At 37.5% G+C, this 25,684-nt stretch overlaps 4 protein-coding genes and 1 pseudogene across 4 annotated transcripts; 1 reads left to right on the forward strand and 4 right to left on the reverse strand.

Moving 5' to 3' along the window:
• Positions 1–773: 773 nt before the first annotated feature.
• LOC133878601 (uncharacterized) lies at positions 774–5,373 on the reverse strand. Its single transcript, XM_062317167.1, has 3 exons — positions 5,180–5,373; positions 4,221–4,403; positions 774–1,199 (listed from the first exon to the last, which is right to left on the reverse strand). The coding sequence occupies exons 2-3, from the start codon at positions 4,380–4,382 to the stop codon at positions 1,032–1,034; spliced, it is 330 nt and encodes a 109-aa protein (XP_062173151.1). The 5' UTR covers positions 4,383–4,403; positions 5,180–5,373; the 3' UTR covers positions 774–1,031.
• A 2,799-nt stretch (positions 5,374–8,172) lies between these two features.
• LOC133878724 (small nucleolar RNA Z247) lies at positions 8,173–8,287 on the forward strand (annotated as a pseudogene).
• Positions 8,288–14,561: 6,274 nt separating this feature from the next.
• LOC133878597 (borneol dehydrogenase, mitochondrial-like) lies at positions 14,562–16,241 on the reverse strand. Its single transcript, XM_062317165.1, has 2 exons — positions 16,118–16,241; positions 14,562–15,354 (listed from the first exon to the last, which is right to left on the reverse strand). Exons 1-2 carry the CDS (start codon positions 16,153–16,155, stop codon positions 14,586–14,588), a joined length of 807 nt encoding a protein of 268 aa, XP_062173149.1. The 5' UTR covers positions 16,156–16,241; the 3' UTR covers positions 14,562–14,585.
• A 3,476-nt stretch (positions 16,242–19,717) lies between these two features.
• LOC133878596 (borneol dehydrogenase, mitochondrial-like) lies at positions 19,718–21,430 on the reverse strand. Its single transcript, XM_062317164.1, has 2 exons — positions 21,309–21,430; positions 19,718–20,523 (listed from the first exon to the last, which is right to left on the reverse strand). The coding sequence occupies exons 1-2, from the start codon at positions 21,344–21,346 to the stop codon at positions 19,755–19,757; spliced, it is 807 nt and encodes a 268-aa protein (XP_062173148.1). The 5' UTR covers positions 21,347–21,430; the 3' UTR covers positions 19,718–19,754.
• A 1,384-nt stretch (positions 21,431–22,814) lies between these two features.
• On the reverse strand, positions 22,815–24,263 carry LOC133878595 (borneol dehydrogenase, mitochondrial-like). Its single transcript, XM_062317163.1, has 3 exons — positions 24,135–24,263; positions 23,980–24,039; positions 22,815–23,629 (listed from the first exon to the last, which is right to left on the reverse strand). Exons 2-3 carry the CDS (start codon positions 24,015–24,017, stop codon positions 22,861–22,863), a joined length of 807 nt encoding a protein of 268 aa, XP_062173147.1. The 5' UTR covers positions 24,018–24,039; positions 24,135–24,263; the 3' UTR covers positions 22,815–22,860.
• Positions 24,264–25,684: the final 1,421 nt, after the last annotated feature.

Below are 25,684 nucleotides of genomic sequence, written 5' to 3' on the forward strand. Positions count from 1 at the left end.
CAGAATAACATGTTGACAAGAATTGAACCCTTCATAAAAAGAAAAGAAAAGAAAAAACAAAACACAATCAGTCATGTGTAACAATTGGAAACACAAAATTATATGCGTGACCAATTGATATAACCCAAAAAATGACCAAATGTTTGTTACTTGAACACAATTTTTTTTTCTCCAATATATACCCCTGTGGTTTTATAAGTTTCATAATGTGCCCCCTACAGTTTGAATAAGTATCAGAAATGGTACCTTGAGGGTGGCTCAGCCACCCCATAATTTTTTTTTTTTATATATATATATAAGAAATTATTAAAATAATAATAATAAAAATAATAAAAAAAATAAATGGTAGCCATGTCAGTGCTGAGGTGTGCCACGGGGACAGGTTCGCGCATGTACGCCGATACCTGTAAGATGACGTGGCTGAACGTTAGTTTTAGACGAAAAATTGGTCGAAGGTACCATTTCCATATTTTTATATACCACAGGTACCAAATTTGATAAAAAGTAAAATTAAGGAGGCAAAAAATAAAAGTCGTAAAGCACAGGGGTGTATAGGCTATTTAACCCTACTAAAAAAAACAAGTTTCTCTCACATAATAATGACACGTCACTTTTAGAGACTAATTTGTAAGAAATTTGCGTAATGCTTCTAATGATTGATCACCCTGATTGCAGTTTTTTCTTTTCATGCAACCATCAATTGCAGAGGTTGAAGTTGGTTACCATTGCAAATGAATAATATTTTTTTTTTTTCCAATAATTGAATAGCAATATAGTGTACATCTCATGTTTTGTTTGCAACCCTTTTAGGTTGATCCAATAAATGCACTTACATAATAGGGTTTCATATCTCAGCAACAGGTTAGGTTGCCATCTGGCTCAAATTTTCTACCCAATTTTTACTTTATACTAATTACAAAGATATTAATCAGTGTGACACCAAACAAAGGTGACCCTTAAATACAAAACCTCGAGGAAGAAAGAGTGGTTATACAATTTTTGGAGATATACGGTAAATGTCAACAAGAACTCTAGTTTTCCAGGATCTGCTGTCGTTCAAGCTCAATAACATGTTCAGTCAAAGGGCTTTCATTGCCGTTTGTAGTCTCATTATTGTGTCTGCACAGCTGCAATTGTTCTCGGAGACTCCGCACAAGTTCATTTAGCCGATGAATGTGCTTCTCTTGTGATAAAATGACCTGCGCCAAGTGAAAGACATAAATCAGAAACGAATTCATCAAAGCTGAACAAAGACTACATGACTGACAAGTGACAAGGCACAATAGAACTCCCCGATATACAATTGCAGACTCATTTGAAAAGGAGTAAGAAAATGGTGACAAAAACAAATCAGGGAGTAGATTGAAATGAGCAACAAGAATGTTAGTGAGGAGCAGATCCTTAGGATGATCTTCTGGGAGGTTCACTCCCGGATTTCAGGCAAAGGCAAATTTAAGAAGAACAGGGAGAATGTCAACATTTGTCAAAATTGGAACATAGATGTTTCTGTACTGGTTTAACAACAGTTTTTGTTGATTTCGGTTTTGATGTAACAGAGCTTTTTCTTGCTCTGGTGTGTTGTGTTTTTCGCTTTTGTGGAACGTTGTCTGTACTTTTGATGTTTTGTTAGTAATAATATTGATTACTTATTCATAACAAAAAAACAAGAATATTAGTATATCTGTTGTAAAGCGCCCACCCGATCAGAACCGGCTACCCCCCTCACCCCCATTGCTTTACTGGAAATCTAGGTTTGAGATGAGACTATCAACAATAGCATGATACTTGGCCAAAAATTTGTTGATAGTTGTCATTGTGTAATGGGGTAGGCAGCATTTCACATAAGCCAGGCCAATTTTCGTAAGTACCCTGAACTGAACTCGCCAATGCATTCTTTTCTCCCAAACTATATGCATTAATAGCTTCTTTAATGGACCTGTAGGATAATTCCCAAGAACTACCTAACCAAAAATAATGCTTGAAAATAAACAAATTCACAATCCATTATGTTGTTTAAGCATAAAATCCGTGACTCCAAAACATTGGCAAGTTTCTCCACTTCCTCGTATTAATATTTATATCATATGATTAAAAAATTTGCTATTTTAATGCTATAATTGTATAAAATGGGTTAGAAGATTAAAATCACCACTATTATAGCAGTTGTTGATGTTAAAACAATCGTGATGGTTCAGGCATCCACAGCCAATATTTGCTTCGGCTCTATTAGCTCCCAACCAAAACCTTTGTCAGTAAAGGATCAACAACACCTAACCAGCAAATTATGCTTCCCTTCAATGTGGAAAAAAGAGGCAGAAAAGAATTTCAACATTGATTTAAAAAGAAATTTTCGAATAAATCGTCAGATACCAAACATAATTTGAGAACTAATTCAATGAAATAAATGTCAGCAGCCATGATGCTGACTGTTCTCTGTTTAGTGAGATAAGCAATAGCAACGTACATGACCTCTCGGAAACATTAAGGAGCCAAACCAATTGCATTATAAAATAGAACCACATTAATATAGTTTATCTAAATCACTAACTGTTACTCATTAAATACATGACACTATATCAAATGCCAAGGTTATTTGGAAAAAACTGGCTCATAAATCATCAAAGGTGGGGCTGTCAAAAACCTTTAAGTCTACATCCCACGGACCCCAAGAACTAACAACTGCATATATCATGATAGACAGGGAACGCACTAGCCCCCCCAGCGCCCCCCTATGGACTACTTCCATCTAACATCCAAAAAATGGCAATCACACAAGAGCAGACTTAATTCTACCAATAGAAAGCTCTTGTCCCTCAAAAGTCCATCTATTTCTCTCCCGCCTTATATTCAACAAGAGACAAAAGGGCACCACATTCCAAACTAAATTCCTGAATGAAGTGGGTTTCCTTCACCACCATCAAAGCAGAGCAAGCACTGACTTAGGATAATCCATCTCCCACCAAAAAAGACAAAGACAGAAGGCCATAACTCCATAGCAGTTGAGAAGTGGAGAAACAAACAATCTACAATCTCTCCATTTCGCTTACACATACAACACCTATCAGCAAGTTATTACATTTTTTACAAAAATGCAGGCCACAACATAGAAGATTCTGTTTGTAGGGAAGGGGGCTGTAAATCCTTTATCCTTTATTTTTTTAGTCTTGGAAATTAGCAAGTCAAAAAACTGAGGATTCTGTAGAGACAATTGTTCGGAAATATTGTTAAGTTTATATATATATATACGGATCAGTCTACCGAAAAGAGATTGACCTGGCAGCTAGACCCCAATGTATATATATATATACACACACACACACAAAAACAGCAGAAGAACAAAAAGGCTCCCTGTTTTAGGTCCTATCTCCCTTCTCCTGCTTGATGTGATACTAAACATTTTTTTTCCTTCATTCAAATCCACTGTACTTTCTAGTCTTTAAGAAAGGTCAATTCTATAGGTTTTGTAGGGATTTGTTAATTGAATAAAGAATTGAAGTAAAATTACATTTAAAGAGCAAAACGCCACTTGCATCCAGCTTCGCAGACACATTGTACCCAAGAAATAGTTGCATTATGTTTCCTTAAACCATATAAACCACCCCCAAGTATCTTCAGGACATTATATATCTACATTCTTGAGGGAAGAAAACTGTATCAATATGTCATTGACAAAAAAAAAAACTAACAATGTCAAATTTCTAACTTGACTTACTCAATTTTGAATGATTGCATAAAAGCAGCACTCTTTGTGGGGGGGGGGGGGGGTAGTATAGGGCTGCTGTCTCAAGGATATCCGAATTTAAAAAAAATAAAAGAATTTAGTTCTTTAATTTCTTATATTACCCTTAAATTTGAACCAACCTTTCTAGGCCCAACTAGGGACATTTCAGAAAATGTTTCCCATTTGCAAATTCCCCTTTATTCTGAGACAGTGGGAATACAAATTAAAAGCCAAATCAAAAGCTTAACTACTCAAATAGGAGATGCAGACATTGCAACATTAATAAAGTAACCAAATTCAAAAAAGAAGTATGCAGTTCTAAGAAATAGCAACCAGCACACTAATGATCATGTAGCATATGCAGGCATACGTTTGAAAGCATCACAACTGACTACTGATCCGTATTTGAGATACAGAAGTTCACATAACCAACATCTTCACTCACTAACCAATTTAAGGAACGTGGCATGCATAACAGGAAATGAGAAAGCCTTTTTACCTTCTCTTTTACAGCTTCTTCCCTCTTTGAAATTTGGTGCTGCTTCTTTGAGATGGCCGGAGTTGGGTCAAGGTCAATCACAAGTTGTTGTTTCCACTCAAATTGAGAAGTGATTATGAGCATAATCAACAGAAAAACGAGCAGCATGGGTCTTGACATCATTACAAGCAGCTCTCACAAAACCTGTTCAACATTTATAAAGTACAATAAAAACCACTGTATTACACTCGCCATTCAATTACATCTTGCATAACAAAAACCTCAAATTTGGAAACAAAGAAAACTATCCTATATTGTTTTAATTTCCATAAGCTCAAGTTAACCTCATAGCCACATGGAGTACCCTTTAGAAATTGTGAATGTCCAAAAGAACTCCCAAGATTCGAAATTCTAAATTCAATTCTAGTCCTTCCATTTCTTAGCAACCAAAAAATGTTAAACGTTAACATGAAGTGCAGCCAAAAAAGAGAACAATAAAATTCAAATTTTCATAAGATAGATGCAGCAAAATTCGAAATAGTTAAATTCAAGAAATTTAGTTCCAGGATCTAAAGTATCTCTCACAATATATTGCACGAAGATTGAACTAAAACCAAAAAATAAACACACAAATAAACCCAACAAATAAGCAATTAGAATGAAAGCAAAGCAATTCAACCCTAAAACTCTAGCACCCAGTTTGATTGCCGGGAAAACAACAAACCCACAAAAGAAAAAACAGAATTTCCTTTCCGCTCTGGTCGTAAGCTCAACTACATCGAAACTATTAAAATTGAGCTCAACTAATTCGATTCCCTTTTTTGGATTAAAGGAAAACCCATAAAATTAGCTCAGAGAAGATTCAAACACTAATTTCATTTCTCTTCCAGCATGCTCTGAGCGACGAAACAGAACACAAACTCATGATCAACGAGCGATGAGCAACACAAATGTGAAATCAAAACCACGCTAGGACTCACAGATCGGTGTTGGCAAGAAAACCCTAAACACATGATCGGCTTTTTCTTCGAACTTGTTCTCCGAGTTGTAGATGTCGCAGGTTTTTTTCCGTCCTTTTCCGCCACAAGGAAAGCATTGAGTTTGGCGAATGGAGTTGTATAAGACGTTGGATTCCTTGAAGGTTTATTATTTGGGGGGTTTTTAATTTTGTGTGCTAATTTGGAAGCATAAGTTAATAATAAAGGCATTGCATATTGTTCAGAGAGAGAGAGAGAGAGAGAGGGGTAAACTTTTATACTTTTTTTTTTTTTTTTTTTAATAAGTAACTTTTTCTTTTTTAAAATTTTGATAATATGGAAAGATAAGTTCCGTTTGTGTTTGTGATTTTAATAAGTGCAATTTAAAAATAGCAATTTTAAAATGTACGATTTAAAAAAATAATTTTTTTAAAATACAGTTAAGTGTTTAACAAAATCACAGTTTGACATTTAAAATCGTAAGTTAGCCTTTTAAAATTATGCGTTTTTAAAAAAACACTTCATTACCTGCAATTTGAAAAAGTAGTTTTATACATTTTCATCCCAAATTCTCCGTCAATTTTCTGCATTTTGATCCTCTCCGGTTCGGTTAGCCGGTTAGCACAAAGATAAGGTCAAGTTTGTCCAAAAAAATATTAAAAGACAAATTTACCCTTACTTTTGTACCAACCGGATCCTTTCCGGTTCAATTCTTGTCCCCATTTTCTTACTTTCATCCCAATTTCTTAACTGTCCCACAACTTTCTCTTTCCAACAGAGAACTCCGCATTCCCTTTGCTGCAATATTTTTGAAGCCTAAAAGTTTATCGGCAAGTGCTCGACCCCTACGAGCATGCTTCGGAGTAGAAATTGAATAAGGAGAAGATGTCTATTTTCTTCAGCAAAAATACCAGCGAGGAAAAGCCATGAAGAATATTAACTGCACTTTCGAGAGTTCAACCTACCAAAAATTTCTACAAATATTTGGGTTGCCTGCAATGGTTGAAAAATCACGGATGTGGACTTTCAAAAATGTTAAAGACATAATTTGGAGTCCAACGACCAATGGGAATGGAAAATTTTTATCTCGAGCAGGGAAATAGATTTTGCTGAAAGCGACGGTTCATGCTATTCCTATCTACACAATGAGCTTGCTAAAGCTTCCAAAAGCAATGTCCAGAGATATTAATTCGATCATGCTGAAATTTTGGTAGAGACATATGGACAATGACGCAAAAGATACATTGGGTAAATTGGGCTAAAATGGGGTCATCAAAATGGCTAGAAGGATAGGGATTCCGCCGCTTGGAACATTTTAACAAGGCGTTGTCAGCAAAGCGGCGCCGGAGAGTGTTACAGAATCCTGAATCGCTGTCAGCAAATTAAGATACTAATGCTCCGTTTGTTTCGACGTAAAATAATTTTCATCGTAAAATATTTTCGGCGAAATCATTTTCAGAAAAAATAATTTTCTCGAAAATATTTTTCAACGTTTGGCTCGCACGAAAAAATTACGAAAGACGAAAATCAAAGTCTGGCGACTGTCGCTGGAATCCGGCAATGTCTAGTTGCCGTTGCCGGATTCCGGCGAGCAGGTTCGGCCGGATTCTAGCCATTTTGACCAGATCCGGCCGGATTCCGATAATTTTGACCGAATCCGACCGGATAAATGGTTGGATCCATCTAGATCTAGCCGAATCCCAGCCATTTTGGCCAGATTTGGCCGGATCAATGGACGGATCTGGCAAGAGCCGGTCGGATTTCGGCCAGATCCGGCCGGCTTCTGACCATGGCCGAAATCTGGTTTGCCGGCTCCAGTGACGATGACCGGATGTCGCCGGATTCCAGTGCCGACTAGATTTCAACGACCGATTATTGCCGGATTTCGGCAATCGAATATCAAACGTGCGTGAAAAGACGAAGAGTTTAATTTCGGAAAACGATTTACGGTTTTCAAAACCGTAAATCGTTTCCCAAAAATTAAAGAAGGTTTTACGGTCAAACTGAAAATGATTTCCGTTGACTATTATTTTCGCCTCTACCATGTTAAGGAAAGTGATACAGCCCATATAGGATCACGCACAACTGTCACAAGTAATGATGATCCTGGAATAATACTCAAAACAGCAAGAGAAGATTGTGCCATATTCAGTCCAGACAGCCATGGTAATACAGCAGCGAAAAAGGAAAGAAGTGCAAACCAAGGTGAAGTAGAAAAGGAAGGTGCTGGAGCTTACACTAAATCAGTGCAAACAGGGAAAGATATTCAACCTTATTTGAATACAAGATCGTAATTCTCATAAGTAGTCAATATACTTGTCTAATACTCATGTAATTGACAATCCCATATTTTGTGGGATTGTCCAGCTGTTCATACCTTGCAGAACACTGCAGCCTTGTATATAATGCTACGGCATTCACTACTTTTTGTATCAAGGAAAATTTTCCTCTGTTCTTCAAATCATTTTATGGTATCAGAGCCTCAAAGGCCTACGCCCAAATTCGATCCTATGGCTTCAAGCTCTTCCTCTGCTCTTCCTTGTTTTGCTCTCCCCAATATCTCCCAAGGTAGCTTTACCAAGCTCGAAGGTAGCTCCAATTATTTACAATGGCAAACTCAATTTATGCCAGCATTACGTACCTATGATTTAATGGGTATTGTGGATGGCTTTGAGCCATGTCCACCACAATTTCTGGTTGATGATAAAGACCAGAAAACCCTCAATCCAGACTATATTCTCTGGACTAAGAGAGATCAGTTTCTGTTGAGTTGGATTAATGTCACACTCACAGATAAAGTGCTGTCCACTGTGTATGGACTCAACACATCAAAGCAGGTTTGGTCTGCTCTCTCGAATCGCTTTGCCTCTCAATCAACATCTCGCATAGCTCATATCAAGCGTCAACTGCAGAGTCTTAGTCAAGGTTCTAAGACATGTACTGAGTATCTCCAGTTTGCTAAATCATTGGCGGATCAACTGGCTGCTGTAGGTAAAACTATTAATGATGATGATCTCATCTCATATGTCATTGGTGGTTTGAATTCTTCTTTCAATGCTTTTGTCACTGTTGTCTCCTTTACTACTCAAATCAAGCCACTAAAATTTGATGATTTCCAAAATGAGCTTTTGAATCATGAAATGTTGATTAATCAACAACAATCTGATGCAAGCCAACACCAATCTGCTGCAACGGATATCTCTAGCTTTGCACTAGTCGCACAGAAAACACCACAACAATCTCATCCAAAGAACAAGCAGCAATGGAAGCCCACTTCTCGGCCTTTCAACTCAAAGCCATCCTCTGGCTTTTTTGGCCAACGTGCTCCTTTCCGATCTGCTGCACCAAGACAGAATTTCAGCACTAATGTCAACAACAGGTCTGAGGCCATATCACCTAGTAATTTCTTTAATAATTCTGAAACTCGTCCTCCATGTCAGATTTGCGGAAAAACTAGTCACCAGGCACTTGATTGCTTTCATCGCATGGACTACTCCTATCAAGGACGCCACCCTCCACCTCAATTTGCAGCTATGGTGGCACAAAGCAATGCTGTGTATGATGACCAGTGGTATGCTGATAGTGGAGCAAATGCGCATATCACCAATGAACTCGAAAACCTGTCAATTAAGCAACCTTTCCACCAAGAGGACACAATGGCTGTTGGCAATGGTGCTGGTCTTGCCATAGAAAATACGGGTTCAACTACTCTCTCTACTCTTCATTATAAATTTCATCTTCATAATGTTTTGCATTGTCCTACAGCTTCAGCCAATTTGTTATCAATTCAGAAATTTTGTGCAGACAATTTCTGTTACTTTATACTGACATCTACTCATTTCTTTATCAAGGACCTCAAGACTCATGTCACCCTACTGGAGGGCAGAAGTGAGAATGGGCTCTATCCAATAAGGTTGCCAAGGAATTCTCCCAAATATCTCCAAGCTTTTTCTGCTATGTTTGGAATAAAAACATCTACTTTGGGATGGCACTTTAGATTAGGTCACCCTAGGACTGATGTTGTTTCTAGAGTTATTCAAGAATTTCAACTTCCTGTTTCTTGTCAAAATTTCAATAAAGAAGTTATTTGCAATTCATGTCAACTTGGTAAAAGTAAGAGGCAGCCATTTTCTTTGTCCACTCGTGTCTCTACCCAACCTCTGCAGTTAATTCATAGTGATGTATGGACATCCCTTGTGCAATCCGTGAGTGGCTACAAATTCTATATAATATTCATAGACGATTACTCGCGATACACTTGGTTTTATCCTCTGGTTCATAAATCTGAAGTCTTTAACAGTTTTATTAAGTTCAAACAGCTTGCTGAAAATCAATTTTCCTCTAACATCAAACAACTCCAATCTGATGGAGGAGGGGAATACACTTCACTGCAGTTCCAAGCTTTTCTTAATAAACATGGGATAATACATAGAAAATCATGTCCATACACTTCTCAACAAAACGGTTTGGCTGAAAGAAAATTAAGACATATTTTAGAAACCGGTCTCACCCTTTTGGCTCACTCCCATTTATCAAACAGGTTTTGGGTAGATGCTTTCTTAACTGTTGTCCATATAATCAATAGGCTTCCTACTCCTACCCTTGATAATGTCTCCCCCTTTACTAAACTCCATGGCAAGGATCCTAATTACCAATCTATGCGTGTCTTTGGCTGCAAGTGTTATCCCTTGCTTAGGCCTTACAACAAACATAAATTGGAATATCGATCCAAGTCATGCATTTTCTTAGGGTATCATTATGCAGGGTACAAGTGCCTCGATCCTCTTGCCAACAAGGTCTATCTATCTCGACATGTCATATTTGATGAGAATTCCTTTCCAGCCAAGGAGAAAGCTGCTTCCACAATGTCCTCCAAACTGCCTACTTGCAATGAGGCTTCCTTGACCATACCCGTAAGTCATTCTTTCCCTCATATTGTTGTAATTCCTCCTAATACAAATTCTGTTTCTGGGTCTACTACTGAAACCAACACACAATCTCACATTGTCCCCTCATCCCCAACATCACATACCACAACTCCCTCTCCACATGAAGATTTTGGTAGCCCTCTATCTGCAGAATTTATTTCTGCAACTCCTCAAGACACAATTCTGGCAGAGTCCAATTCAGCTGCACCCAGATTAAACTTTGATGCACCAGTTTCTACAGAATTTCCCTCTGTACCTCATACTGAGCCTTCCCTCGCCCCTGCCGGTAATCCAAACCAAATTTCAGTTGCTCCCTCTCATCATATGATAACTCGGTCACAAACTGGTTCACTTCAGCCAAAGTCCTTCCCTGATTATAAGATGTTCTCTTCCACCAAATACCCTCTTATTGTTCTGCACACTGTCCTTAGAGAGGTTGAACCCAGTTCATATCGCCAGGCTGCCACTGATCCTCGGTGGCAGGATGCTATGCAACAGGAATTTGATGCATTGATCTCCAACCACACATGGTCTCTTTGTCCTAGACCTTCGTCCCATAATGTTATTCATAACAAATGGGTCTACAAGATTAAACAAAAACCTGATGGATCGGTTGAGAGATTCAAAGCTCGGTTGGTGGCAAAAGGGTTTGAGCAGTTAAGTGGGCTAGATTACACGGAAACTTTCAGTCCAGTCATCAAACCTTCTACTATCCGTATTATATTGGCTTTGGCTGTCCAATTCGATTGGCCAATAAGGCAATTGGATGTTTCCAATGCCTTCTTACATGGCTTTTTGGCAGAAGAAGTTTTCATGGAGCAACCACCAGGTTTCATTGACAAGCAGCATCCTGATTTTGTATGTAAGCTACACAAAGCTATCTATGGCTTGAAACAAGCTCCTAGAGCGTGGTTTCATCGACTTTCTGTTTTTCTATTGGAACTAGGCTTCATCGCATCTCTAGTTGATACATCTTTGTTCCTATATCATTGTGGTGCTATTAAATTGTTCGTGCTCATCTATGTTGATGATATAATTGTGACAGGCACCCACTCCAATGTTATTAGTGCACTAATTTATCACTTGCAGCAAGAGTTTCCTCTCAAGGATTTGGGATGTCTATCCTTCTTCTTGGGTATTCAGGTCACACGAACCTCTCAAGGACTACATCTCAGTCAATCCAAGTACATTGCAGACCTGCTGTCACGGGTTCATATGGATGGTGCCAAGCCTGCTAAATCCCCATGTGGAAGTGGTGCAAAGTTGTCCCAATTTGATGGTGAACAGTTATCAGATCCTAGCCTTTATCGACATGTGGTGGGTGCATTTCAATATTGCACTCTTACTAGACCTGAAATTGGCTTCTCCGTAAATCAATTATGCCAACATCTCCACTCTCCTACTTCCACTCATTGGGCCTTTGCAAAACGGGTCCTACGCTATCTCAAGGGTACAGTGGAGGATGGTTTGTTCTATACCAAGGGTAGTCTTCAGCTCCAAGTGTACTGTGATTCTGACTGGGCATGAAGTCCAGATGATAGAAGATCTACCTCAGGCTTTGCTGTTTATCTCGGTCAATCTCTTGTCTCTTGGAGTGCCAAGAAACAATCAATCGTGTCTCGATCAAGCACTGAAGCTGAGTACCGCTCCCTAGCTATCACAACTGCTGAATTATATTGGTTAAGAATGCTTTTCAAAGAGCTACGTATCCCTCTCCCCTCGGTGCCAGTAATTTGGTGTGATAATATTAGTGCCCTTGCTCTAGCCTCCAATCCAATTTTTCATGCTAGAACTAAACATATTGAAGTTGATTACCATTTTGTAAGGGAAAAAGTTGTTAATCATGATATTACTGTCAAGTTTATTTCCACTCATGATCAAGTTGCAGATATCTTCACTAAGAGCCTCTCCTTTCCTCGGTTTGTCTTCTTGAAATCCAAGCTTATGGTGCTACCCATCATCAGCTTGCGGGGGGCTGTTAAGAAAAGTGATACAGCCCATATAGGATCACGCACAACTGTCACAAGTAATGATGATCCTGGAATAATACTCAAAACAGCAAGAGAAGATTGTGCCATATTCAGTCCAGACAGCCATGGTAATACAGCAGCGAAAAAGGAAAGAAGTGTAGACCAAGGTGAAGTAGAAAAGGAAGGTGCTGGAGCTTACACTAAATCAATGCAAACAGGGAAAGATATTCAACCTTATTTGAATACAAGATCGTAATTCTCATAAGTAGTCAATATACTTGTCTAATACTCATGTAATTGACAATCCCATATTTTGTGGGATTGTCTAGCTGTTCATACCTTGCAGAACACTGCAGCCTTGTATATAATGCTACGGCATTCACTACTTTTTGTATCAAGGAAAATTTTCCTCTGTTCTTCAAATCATTTTATACCAAACACCATAAAATACCGAAATTATTTTTCAAAAATCATTTTACATCGAAACAAACGGAGCATAAGTGGTGGAATATCTCTTGGATTAAAAAAAGTATTTGTGGAGGAAACAACAGTTTTAATTGGTCAGATCTCCATCAGCTCCTTTAATGGCAAAGATCAACAGATTTGGAGGTACACAAGAAGTGGTGATTTTACTGTAAAAAGTGCCTATCAGCAAGATATGACAGAGGGGAGTGTTCTTATGCAAGAAATATGAAAGATGGAGACTGCCAATGTCGTTAAAGTTTTCAAATGGATGGCCGGTAATAATGCATTGCCTACAAAAGCAAATTTTTTTAAAAGAATAGTTGTGATAGATCCACTATGACCGATATGAGAGTTGGAGGAGGAAACAACGGGGTTTGGCCTTTGGAGTTTCCCGTCGGCAAGAGATGTGTGGAGTATGCGTGGTCGGAAGCTTCAAAAGAATCACGTGGAGAATGTAGAGTTCATCCGAATTATGGATGGCCTTCAGAGCATATTGGATAAGGATGACTCTGAAGTTATGGCAATGGTAGCACGAAACATGTGGTTCCGAAGAAACTCATTGATCCATGGGGTGATTTTTACCACCGGAGCCAACTTGTGCGAAAAGCAATGGAATCCCTTAATGAGTACAAAGATGCCTAAGACCGACCGAAGGAGCAGTGTGATCGAAGGAGGTCGAGTGGCGAACCATAGTTGGAAAGCTCGCAATAGATGAATTAAATAGGAAGATGGGCATAGGTGTGATTGCGAAGGATCCTTTGTGGGAGATGTTGGCAACGTTACAGGCTCCAAAATATAATATTAATGATCAGGCCATTGCAAAATTCATAGCAGCTTTAAGGGTTTGTAATTTTCACTAGAGAGTTGGCATGGGGTGGCAAAAGGTGGAACTAGGAGAAGATGCTCTAAAAGCACTGCAAGCATTACAAAAAGTGGAACACAAATTGGTGTTGATATGGCCAATTAGTTGACGATATTAGCTAGAGTAGTTTTGAATTCTTTACAACACCGGGTTATGTCTCATGCACGTCCATAGGAAAGTAAATGGTGCAGTTCATAAACTAGCAAATAATGCGCATTCTTTCATGGATGAGGTGGTTCACTACTTCACTTGGAGGAAGCCCTTTAGTCTATTAATTACATTGTAATACGTACCTGCATGTATTGTTCAAGTTTTTCTCATCAATGATGTGAATGCAAGAATGTTTTTTTTTTTTAGTTTAAAAGAGTGTTTTGATGTGACATGAAAGTAAAAACAATTTTCAATGTTTTTGTGAGGGTTTTATGTTTTTAGTTACCTTATTCTTTTTATTTTGAAAATAGCTAGAAAACAAAAAAGATAATATATATAACAAACAGAGCCATTGTCATTATAAACAAAAATGACTAAAATAAAGTGATGAGTGCACTTTGCATCTTATGAGAAAAGGAAAAATCAACTTCCTCTAGATCTTTTCTGAGAGGGAACTGCATGTTAAATAGCAAGTATAATTGTTTGCCAACAATTATTATCATTTCAAACAACAATAACTATAATAAACAGATGTTGGAGCACACCTAAAATCGCATTAATTTGTAGTTGTTTAAATTGACTCAGTTATAATATATAAGATGAGCTAAACCTATATAAACTTATTTTTATTTTAATTTTCATTAATTCAGTATAAGAAAAATTAAACAAAGTTTGTCATGTTATTTTAAAAGCTTAAAATGTTTGTTTTATATAAAATTTGTGTATTAATTGGTACTTTCATGATTTCTGAAACATTGGCCTATTGTATTATATAAAACTATGGTAACTAATGATATTATATATTGATATTGTTAACTACTTTCCGAGATACTGATCAAGAATGCCTAGAGGAGAAAGGAGAAATTAATGCATCAAAAGAGCTTGCTAAAAGTCTGTCGGCGGGACTAGCTTTGATGCTTAAATCAGGAGGGAGAAGAAATTCATATTGTAGAAGCAAGATGCTTATCAATCCTTTAGTAAAATAATTTAAAATCAAGTAAACTGCTCGATCGGTCTCATTTAATTTATTAGAATTAAGCATACATCGAAAAGCCTGAATTTTCAATGGTGAAGCCCCCATCTACCAAAAGATTATGTCCACTTACGTACTTCGACTCATCACTTCCAAGATAAAGAACAGCTTCAGCCACATCCTCTGCCTCAAGAACCTTACCTTTAAGGTTGGAATAAGCACGATGAATTCCATCATTGTCCAGCTTATAGAAATCTTTTGCCAACGGCGTGGGAACCACGTACGGTGACACACAATTCACTCGAATGCCAAACTGTCCGAGCTCCACAGCGGTGTTTCTCATCAATCCCACCACGCCATGCTTTGAGCTTGTGTAGCCATGCGATGCAGAGCCTCCTACAGTTGAGGCGGCGCTAGCAGTTGTAATTATGCTGCCATGGCGAGCTGGGATCATCACACGGGCGGCATGTTTCGTGCCGAGGAAGACACCCACGAGGTTTATGCCAATGACTTGCTCAAATTCAGCCTTGGCAATTTCAAGGATGTTCGTTTTGGCTACTCCAGCGATGCCGGCGTTGTTGAACATAATGTCCAGCTTTCCGAATTTGAAAACGGTAAGGTTAACGGCGTTTTCCACATCTTTTTCCTTGGTGACATCGCAATGGACGAAGGACGTGGATTGAGAGTTTAGATCTTTGCATACAGAGTGACCCAAGTCATCTTGGATATCTGCAATCACAACTTTTGCTCCATGCTTCGAGAAGAGTCTTGCCGTTGACTCGCCAATGCCGCTAGCCCCACCGGTGATTAGTGCTACTTTTCCTTCTAGCCTGTGACATTTTCACATGATATATATATGCTAATGTTATAGCACACAAAGCAATGCATGAAATGTCTAAAGAAGCAATAAAGAAAAATAGTTTAGGGTTAAATATTATTTAGCCCCTAAACTGACAACTCACATGATATGGTCATCTAAACTATCAATTTAATATGAAGTAGACACTCCCTTAAGAGATTCCGTCTTCTTAGACGCAAAACTGGTCACGTGCGTGGCACGTGACCAATTTGACCTAATTCTACCCATTTTATTCTTATGGGATTTCAATGACATTTCCTTCTACCTTCTACATATGCTATCACCATGGATGTTGATCTCAAAAACAAGGCCAAATACGACCTTCGACACTAGTGTGGATTTTCATGGTTTGGGTATTTGGATCCATTTTATTGGTTTGGTTTGCTGGTTTGGATCCATTTGAGGGGAAGAAAACCATGGTTATAAAAAGCAATAAAAAAAAAAAATCATTGAAAATTAATATTATTGAAGTACAGAATAGAATAAATATATAATGTGATGGAGTTTATATTGAAAGAAAATGAAGGTTTACTAAATTTGTTGCACAACAAAATCAAAATTATGATTATTCTTCAGATAATTTGTTGCACAACAAAATCAAAATCAAAATTTTGTTTAACTTTTTAACATACTGTTTAATTTTGTCCATTTATTTACTTAATATAATTATGATTTCACAAATTTGCTGCCATGAAATCATGTGGGCGTGCAAGATATTAGAACTTTTCTCTCACCTTCTTGCAGCAGCCGAGACTAAGGAGACACTTCCCATGGCCGGCCGACTGATCTCCGAACCTAGCTCCACCGGCAAAAAAAAAAAAAAAAATGAATATATAAGATGAACCCCAAGTACCTTAATCAAATTGCCTTTTAATCTCTCCTTCAAAGTAACAAACTTATATGGACGGAATTTGTTGTCACTAGTACTGTGCCCTAATAGTAGTGGCCGGTCACACATTTATCACGAGAGTTGGTTGCTTTCTGTACTAGCTAGCTTGGTTTCTTTTAAAATTTACAGTAAACCTCACTATCTTTGTTAAAAGTAAAGCGTGATCCACAATTGATCAATCATCTATTATTGATTTCGCGAGACCAAGGCCACCAATCACCATCGTAGCTTGTACTAGGATGATGATGAGATGGAAGCTCTTGCAAAAACATGTAAGAAATAAGTGTCACATTTTTCATGTTGGCCGGCCGGTTGCTTTTTCTACTATGTATTTTTGTATTTGGGCAAATTCAAGTAATCGTCTGATTTTATAGAAATAAGTATCACATTGCCTTTTACACTATAGTTTACAATTTAGTGATTAACGTAATAAGTGTCATATAGAGCATTATTACGTTAGTTTGTAAATATAGTAATTGTCATATAGACTATCAGTTGTGAGCCTATATTTTAGTGGCTAATGTAATAAGTGTCACATAAACTGTCAAGTCAATTTGTATGAAACTAAGGAAAAATTGTTAATTTAGTTCATACAGTTTGAAGTTGTGACAAACTAATCGCTCATCACAATTTAAAAAGTGACTTAACATACCTTGAGATAAGCAACGAAGAAAAAAAAAAAGGGTCATTGCCGTTAGAAATGTTGATGGAATCCATTAATGCATGTGTCACATTATCACCAATCATATTGTGACATATGTCACTTAAAAAAAAAAAAGACAAAAGTGGTGAAGCCACACCTTTGGGGAGCCAGAAGGTAGCTGTTTGGGAATGATCGACTTTATTTTTTTAGTAGTTAAGTATCACGTCAATTTGTAAAATAACTCATAATAAAAGTTATATATGTTGATCGCTCTACATATTCAGTGTACCACAAGAATTTTACAACATGGCGTGATCTTTTTTGGTGTATTGAATATATTTATGTAGACCATATAAGTAGATAGAGACCATTCGCTTTATCCTTGACAATAGAAAAGTAGAGAATCCAGATTTTGGTACTGCTCCCTCCACTATCATATTATTTGATAGATTTTTTCTTTCAAAAAAACATCATCATCATCATAATAATAAGGAAAAAATACAATATAGTCCTTAAACTATCACTCTTTTTTCAAATGGCATCTCAAACTATTAAGGTTTGCACTCTGACCCTTCAAACTATCAAAATCTTTGAAAAATATTCATTTTTACAGATATCCTCATAATACCCCTGTCACGTGTCATTTTTTAATTAAAATTCAAAAAATAAATTAATAAATAAACTAAAACTTTATTTCTTATTTCTTATTTTTATTTTTTAAAAAAAGGTGGGTGTTTGGGGTGGCTTTATTTCCCAACCGTGACCCAATCTTCAGGACACTCCTCAGGTCACCGTCCGTTTGCAATGTTGTGATGACCGATTTTATAGCCCGGTTCGGCGAGTTCCGATTCATATTGGAATCATTCATAATCTTGGAAAGATCAATATCATAGACATCGAAAGATAAGAAATTAGTCATATCCGCATTCGGAGAGGCGGGAATGAGTTCGTCGAGTTTCAGGCGTGCATCGTCCAACGACAATGCCGGAAAGAAGCGGTACATCCTCCGTTTGATCGCAATATTTTTTTAATTTTTAATTGAAAAATGACGTGTGGCATGTGTATTATGAGGATATTTCGCTAAAAGTTGGGATTTTTCAAAGGTTTTGGTTGTTTGGAGGGTCAAAGTGCAAGTCTTAGTAGTTTATGGGCCATCCAAAGAAATGGTAATAATTTGGAGAGCTAAATTATATTTTTCCCTAATAATAACTATAATAAAAAATGATAAACAGTAATTATAAGCAATATTCCACCATGACATAAGCGTTTGTCTCCTCTTTTTGTATGCAAGAACAAAGAGAAAATTTGTCTGAACTTGCTCTTAGAAGGGCACATGAAGAAAATGTGTGGACTAATAGTACTTAAGCTATAATATTGGACTAATAGTATGTTGGGAATAAATCTTACTCCAACCAGCTCAAGGAGAGATGGGGAATTATCATTCCCCATGCCTAAGTTGGACCAGGATCAAGTTGTACCTGACTAGGCATAAGAAGCCTGACCAGACTGGAGATGAACTGATCGGGCACTCACATTTAGGTGTGTGCGCTGTTCAAAGTAGAGAGCGATCCGATCAACAAGACTCGCAGTACAAAGTACACATGGCCTGACAAATATGAAGGTTTAGTAGTTAAGGTCTTGTCTAAACACTATGCCAAGTTACTGTGCACATCGTACCGAATCATTGTTCATCCCATACCGTGATGGTCAGAAATCCCAAAAAATCTGGGACGTATTGTTCCAGCAAAGTATCCCCACTCATTCTAACACGCCAATAAATACATGACTCCCCCAGGTATTGGGGGGGAATTTTTCTTTTTTTTTGAGCTCTCACCTACAACTTGCATGATTTAAGCATTGGAGGAAGGATTGTCGGCCAACCCCCGACGAGTCTTTGTTGTTTTGCAAGTTCCCTGGAGGACTGACTCGAGCCATAGGAGGACCCACCCAAGCTATCGAGGACCCGATCCATCGAAGGACCGAGCTGAGCCACTCAGAAAGCTAATTAGGAGCAGAAATATCACCATACCGGGAACTATACCAACATAGTACATCATTGAATGAAGGGTTGGAACTAATTAATTCCTGAGATTGTCTGCTCAATTTTTGCTTATTTTTCCTTCCTTGATGGATTAAGATTTTAAAAGGGCATTGAAATAAAATAATGGATGTTTTTGTGATTAATATTTGATTAAGACTGATAAATTTCCTCCTTACAAAATAACTGGCCACTAACCTGCTCTTTCTCTCTTATTTCCCATGCATGATCGGGTCAAATAGTATGTATGTAGTACACCCTTTGTTTTAAATCCTAAGATTAATATACTAATTTTGAGGATAAGATGGATTTGTGATCGTTTGAGAAAGAGTGATGTTTCCTACGCCTTAAATTGATTATGGCCGGATTTCTGCCAAAATTGAGGAATTGATTGGGAGTCGTTCATCAGGGGTTTATTTCTTGCCTTGAAAGTTTGAAAGTGCCAAGGAGTACGTAGTAGTAACTAAGAGATGGGAAACATTATGGAAACACATACTTCATATCAGTGGAGTGTAATCTGGCTGTTTTGGCTTCAATGATTTTGAGAGAATGGGTTTAGTTCAATCTAGCTGGTCGGCCTCTAACCGATGGGGGTCCAAGAGTCCACCATTATACAAAACTACATTAATCGATCATAGCAGTCAACAGTATCCCATATTCATGAGCATATTTGACTGTGAGTAATTTAAATCTTAACTCTCTGCATTAAAACAAATAGACCGAGAGCATTTGACGATCCTTTAGTAAAATAATCTAAAATCAAATAAAACTGCTAAATCGATCTCATTTAATTTATTAGAATTAAGCATACATTGAAAAGCCTGGATTTACAATGGTGAAACCCCCATCTACAAAAAGATTATGCCCACTCACGTAATTCGACTCATCACTTCCAAGATAAAGAACAGCTTTAGCCACGTCCTCTGCCTTGAGAACTGTACCTTTAAGGTTGGAATAAACACGATGAATTCCATCATCGTCCAGCCTAAAGAAATCTTTTGCTAATGGCGTGGGAACTACGTACGGTGATACACAATTCACACGAATGCCAAACTGTCCGAGCTCCACAGCGGTGTTTCTCATCAATCCCACCACGCCATGCTTCGAGCTCGTGTAGCCATGCGATGCAGAGCCTCCTACAGTTGAGCACACACTAGCAGTTGTAATTATGCTGCCATGGCGAGCTGGGATCATCACTCGAGCGGCGTGTTTGGTGCCGAGGAAGACACCCACGAGGTTTATGCCAACGACTTGCTCAAATTCAGCCTTGGTAATTTCAAGGATGTTCGTTTTGGCTACTCCAGCGATGCCAGCGTTGTTGAACATAATGTCCAGCTTTCCGAATTTGGAAACAGAAAGGTTAACGGCGTTTTCCACATCTTTTTCCTTGGTAACATCACAATGGACGAAGGACGTGGATTGAGAGTTTAGATCTTTGCATACAGAGTGACCCAAGTCATCTTGGATATCTGCAATCACAACTTTTGCTCCATGCTTCGAGAAAAGTCTTGCTGTTGACTCACCAATGCCGCTAGCCCCACCGGTGATTAGTGCTACTTTTCCTTCTAGCCTGTGACATTTTCACACGATATATATATATATACACACAAAAAGCATTGCATGAAATGTCCAAAAAAGCAAAAAAGAAAAATAGTTTAGGGTTAAATATTATTTAGTCCCTAAATTAACAAGCATTTGTGATGTGGCACTATAAACTGACAACTCATATGATATTGACAACTCATATGATATGGTCATCTAAATTACCAATTTAATAAGAAGTAGACACTCCCTTTGGAGATTCTGTCTTCTTGGACGGAAAACTGGTCACGTGCGTGGCACGTGACTAATTTGACCTAATTCTACCCATTTTATCCTTGTGGGATTCCAATGACATTTCCTTCGACCTTCGACATATGCTATCACCATGGATGTTGATCTCAAGAACAAGGCCAAATACGAGCTTCGACACTAGTGTGGATTTTCAGGGTTTGGGTATTTGGATCCATTTTATTGGTTTGGTTTGCTTGTTTGGATCCATTTGAGGGGAAGAAAACCATGGTGATAAAAAGCAATAAAAAAAAAAAATCATTGAAAATTAATCTTATTGAAGTACAGAATAGAATAAATATATAATGTGTTGGAGTTTATATTGAAAAAAAAAAATGAAGGTTTACTAAATTTGTTGCACAACAAAATCAAAATTCATAGAGTGATTCAATAATTTTGTTTAACTTTTTAACATACTGTTTAATTTTGTCCATTTATTTACTTAATATAATTATGATTTCACAAATTTGCTGCCATGAAATCATGTGGGCGTGCAAGATATATATATTAGAACTTTTCTCTCACCTTCTTGCAGCAGCCGAGACTAAGGAGACACTTCCCATGGCCGGCCGACTGATCTCCGAACCTAGCTCCACCGGGAAAAAAAAAATGAATATAAAAGATGAACCCCAAGTACCTTAATCAAATTGCCTTTTAATCTCTCCTTCAAAGTAACATACTTATATAGACGGAATTTGTTGTCACTAGTACCGTGCCCTAATAGTAGTGGTCACACATTTATCACGAAAGTTGGTTTCTTTTAAAATTTACAGTAAACGTACATCACTATCATCTATTATTGATTTCACGAGACTTGTCATTTACTTATGAATTATACATTTTTCACGTGACATGTTGCTTCACAATTGATTTTGGATTGTTGTTCTGAGTCAAGAAAAGTACCTGCCGATCTGTCAATGGTATGAGTTGCATAAAAAAGTAATTGATCGAACGGTGGAGCGTGAAGCCGTGTTAGATGAAATTGAAAACCCAAGTGACCGATCTACACCGTAAGAAAAGATAATATATAAAAGAGTTGAGAGGAAGAAAGAGAGACATAAAATTAAGATGGTTGATTCGACCTATAATCTACGTCTATACATCAAAGCTTTTTATTTGTTACATCTTTTCTTGATTTATTTTATTGTATACAAGACTCTATTTATAGAGAAAATAGTCTAAACGTTACAAGTCTCTTATAGTACTTTTACATTAACAATAATAAATCTAATTTATTATCTTGTAACTCTTGTCTCTTGAGTGATTTTAACTCTTGTCCCAATATACACAAATATCATTTTATGCCTGCAATTGAGCGCAATAATTGATTTAACGAGAACAACTTCAATGAGCAAGAAGGATAAAAATAAAAATCAAGTAGTAATTTGATAAAGATTCAGAATTCATAGGGTGATTCAATAAGTTTTCTTTAACAGCTTTTTAACGTACTGTTTAATGTTAAATTACCATTTATCCCAAAAGTTTAAGTTGATAAGAATAGATAAATTTAATCATTTAATCAAAATTTAACACTCCCGCTCAATTAAGTGTGGATTCAAACTCCTGAGGCCCAACACGAGAAATATTTAATTGAAATGGGAGGTAAATGAAAAAGACTGGGTTCGAACTCAAGACCTCTGCTTTGATACTATGTTAAACTTCATTTTTTAGGCCCATTAGTACTAACTATGTCTCTTTTACTTTCCTCCCATTTCAAAATTAGTAGTGCATATAGCAAGATTAAGAGCTAGTAGTGATGCCTAACCTCCATCATAGTTCATATTGATCAGTGGAGTTCAATCTAGCTGTTTTGGCTTCAATGATTTTGAGAGAATGGGTTTTAGTTTAATCTAGCTGGTCGGCCTCTAACCGATGGGGGTCCAAGAGTCCACCGTCATACAAAACTACATTAATCATAGCAGTCAACAGTATCCCATATTCATGAGCATTTGACTGAGTAATTTAAATCTTAACTCTCTGGATCAAGACAAATAGACTGAGAGCATTTGACGATCCTTTAGTAAAATAATCTCAAATCAAATAAACTGCTCAATCGATCTCATTTAATTTATTAGAATTAAGCATACATTGAAAAGCCTGGATTTACAATGGTGAAGCCCCCATCTACAAAAAGATTATGCCCACTCACGTACTTCGACTCATCACTTCCAAGATAAAGAACAGCCTCAGCCACATCCTCTACCTTGAGAACCGTACCTTTAAGGTTGGAATAAACACGATGAATTCCATCATCGTCCAGCTTATAGAAATCTTTTGTTAACGGCGTGGCAACCAAATGCGGCGACACACAATTTACACGAATGCCAAACTGTCCGAGCTCTACAGCGGTGTTTCTCATCAATCCCACCACACCATGTTTCGAGCTCGTGTAGCCATGTGGTGTAGAACCTCCTACAGTCGAGGCCGTGCTAGCAGTTGTAATTATGCTACCCTGGCGAGCTGGGATCATCACACGGGCGGCATGTTTGGTGCCGAGGAAGACACCCACGAGGTTTACGCCAATGACTTGCTCAAATTCAGCCTTGGTAATTTCACGGATGTCGGTTTTGGCTACTCCGCCAATGCCAGCGTTGTTGAACATAATGTCCAGTTTTCCGAACTTGGAAACGGCAAGGTTAACGGCGTTTTCCACATCTTTTTCCTTGGTGACATCACAATGGACGAAGGACGTGGATTGAAAGTTCAGATCTTTGCATACAGAATGACCCAAGTCATCTTGGATATCTGCAATCACAACTTTTGCTCCATGCTTTGAGAAGAGTCTTGCCGTTGACTCGCCGATGCCACTAGCCCCACCGGTGATTAGTGCTACTTTTCCTTCTAGCCTGTGACATTCTCACATGATATATGCTAATGTTACAGCACATGCAAAGTAATGCATAGAATGTCCCTAAACATATTGTTTAAGTTATGGAGAAATGACTGTTTCCTAAAGCTTTTTCCTTGTCGGCCAGGTTATCGTATCATCATTGATCTGTCCAGATTTTGTCAATTTGTTTTACAGAGTCTCTATACAATTACAATTACAACTACATATGATCTTTTTCTGTATGCATGCAATTGAGCGCAATAATCGATTATTTTTCCATTTATTTACTTAATGTAATTCTTGTTTCACAAATTTGCTGCCATGAAATGCATGTGGGCAGGCAAGATATTAGAACTTTTCTCATACCTTCTTGCAGCAGCCGAGAGCAATGAGAAACTTCCCATGGCGGCCGACTGATCTCCGAACCTGTATCGGAAAAAATGAAGAACAACCCCAATTAAGACCTCCAAATTGGTTTTTAATCACTCTCATTATAACTTTTTATAGACGCAATGTCACAACATGTGTCATATCAAGCACCGAATAGTGAGTAAAAAAAAATTACTGCTTTCCACATGGACGGCAGCGGCCATTCAAGATCATGTAAAGTCATATGTTGACGAGGGCCAGAAGCACGACCAAGGCCACCAATCACCATCGTAGCTTGTACGAGGATGATGATGAGATGGAAGCTCTTGCGAAAACATGTAAGAAATAAGTGTCACATTTTTCATGTTGGCCGGCCGGTTGCTTTTTCTACTATGTATTTTTGTATTTGGGCAAATTCAAGTAATCGTCTGATTTTATAGAAATAAGCATCACATTGCCTTTTACATTATAGTTTACAATTTTGTGATTAACGTAATAAGTGTCATATAGAGCATTATTACGTTAGTTTGTAAATATAATAATTGTCATATATACTATCAGTTGTGAGCCTATATTTTAGTGGCTAACGTAATAAGTGTCACATAAACTATCAAGTCAATTTGTACGAAACTAAGGAAAAATTGTTAATTTGGTTCATACAGTTTGAAGTTGTGACAAACTAATCGCTCATCGCAATTTAAAAAGTGACTTAACATTCCTTGAGATAAACAACAAAGAACAAAAAAAAGGGCCATTGCCGTTAGAAATGTTGATGGAATCCATTAATGCATGTGTCACATTATCACCAATCATATTGTAACATACGTCACTTCAAAAAAAAAGTGGTGAAGCCACACCTTTGGGGAGCCTGAAGGTAGCTGTTTGGGAATGATCGACTTTATTTTTTTAGTAGTTAAGTATCACGTCAATTTGTAAAATAACTCATAATAAAAGTTATATCCGTTGATCGCTCTACATATTCAGTGTACCACAAGAATTTTATAACATGGCGTGATCTTTTTTGGTGTACTGAATATATTTATGTAGACCAGATAAGTAGATAGAGACCATTTGCTTTATCCTCGACAATAGAAAAGTAGAGAATCCAGATTTTGGTACTGCTCCCTCCACTATCATATTATTTGATAGATTTTTTCTTTCAAAAAAACATCATCATCATCATAATAATAAGGAAAAAAATACAATATAGTCTTTAAACTATCACTCTTTTTTCAGATGGCCTCTCAAACTATTAAGGTTTGCACTCTGACCCCTCAAACTATCAAAATCTTTGAAAAATATTCATTTTTACAGATATCCTCATAATACCCCTGTCACGTGTCATTTTTTAATAAAAATTCAAAAAATAAATTAATAAATAAACTAAAACTTTATTTCTTATTTTTATTTTTATTTTTTTAAAAAAGGTGGGTGTTTGGGGTGGCTTTATTTCCCAACCGTGACCCGATCTTCAGGACACCCCTCAGGTCACCGTCCGTTTGCAATGTTGTGATGACCGATTTTATAGCCCGGTTCGGCGAGTTCCGATTCATATTTGAATCATTCAAAATCTTGGAAAGATCAATATCATAGACATCGAAAGATAAGAAATTAGTCCTGTCCGCATTCGGAGAGGCGGGAATGAGTTCGTCGAGTTTCAAGCGTGCATCGTCCAACGACAATGCCGGAAAGAAGCGGTACA

Source organism: Alnus glutinosa, chromosome 9 (genome assembly GCF_958979055.1).
Source record: "Alnus glutinosa chromosome 9, dhAlnGlut1.1, whole genome shotgun sequence".
NCBI lineage: Eukaryota > Viridiplantae > Streptophyta > Magnoliopsida > Fagales > Betulaceae > Alnus > Alnus glutinosa.

What these genes read in the sequence shown, in the direction of transcription:
- LOC133878601 (XM_062317167.1), bottom strand. Translation starts at nt 4,382, where the DNA reads ATGATGTCAAGACCCATGCTGCTCGTTTTTCTGTTGATTATGCTCATA. An exon ending in AAGAAGCTGTAAAAGAGAAG is followed by an intron (nt 1,200 to 4,220) that starts GTAAAAAGGCTT and finishes CACTTGGCGCAG; the next exon opens with GTCATTTTATCACAAGAGAA.
- LOC133878597 (XM_062317165.1), bottom strand. Translation starts at nt 16,155, where the DNA reads ATGGGAAGTGTCTCCTTAGTCTCGGCTGCTGCAAGAAG. An exon ending in GTCTCGGCTGCTGCAAGAAG is followed by an intron (nt 15,355 to 16,117) that starts GTGAGAGAAAAG and finishes AAAATGTCACAG; the next exon opens with GCTAGAAGGAAAAGTAGCAC.
- LOC133878596 (XM_062317164.1), bottom strand. Translation starts at nt 21,346, where the DNA reads ATGGGAAGTGTCTCCTTAGTCTCGGCTGCTGCAAGAAG. An exon ending in GTCTCGGCTGCTGCAAGAAG is followed by an intron (nt 20,524 to 21,308) that starts GTGAGAGAAAAG and finishes AAAATGTCACAG; the next exon opens with GCTAGAAGGAAAAGTAGCAC.
- LOC133878595 (XM_062317163.1), bottom strand. Translation starts at nt 24,017, where the DNA reads ATGGGAAGTTTCTCATTGCTCTCGGCTGCTGCAAGAAG. An exon ending in CTCTCGGCTGCTGCAAGAAG is followed by an intron (nt 23,630 to 23,979) that starts GTATGAGAAAAG and finishes AGAATGTCACAG; the next exon opens with GCTAGAAGGAAAAGTAGCAC.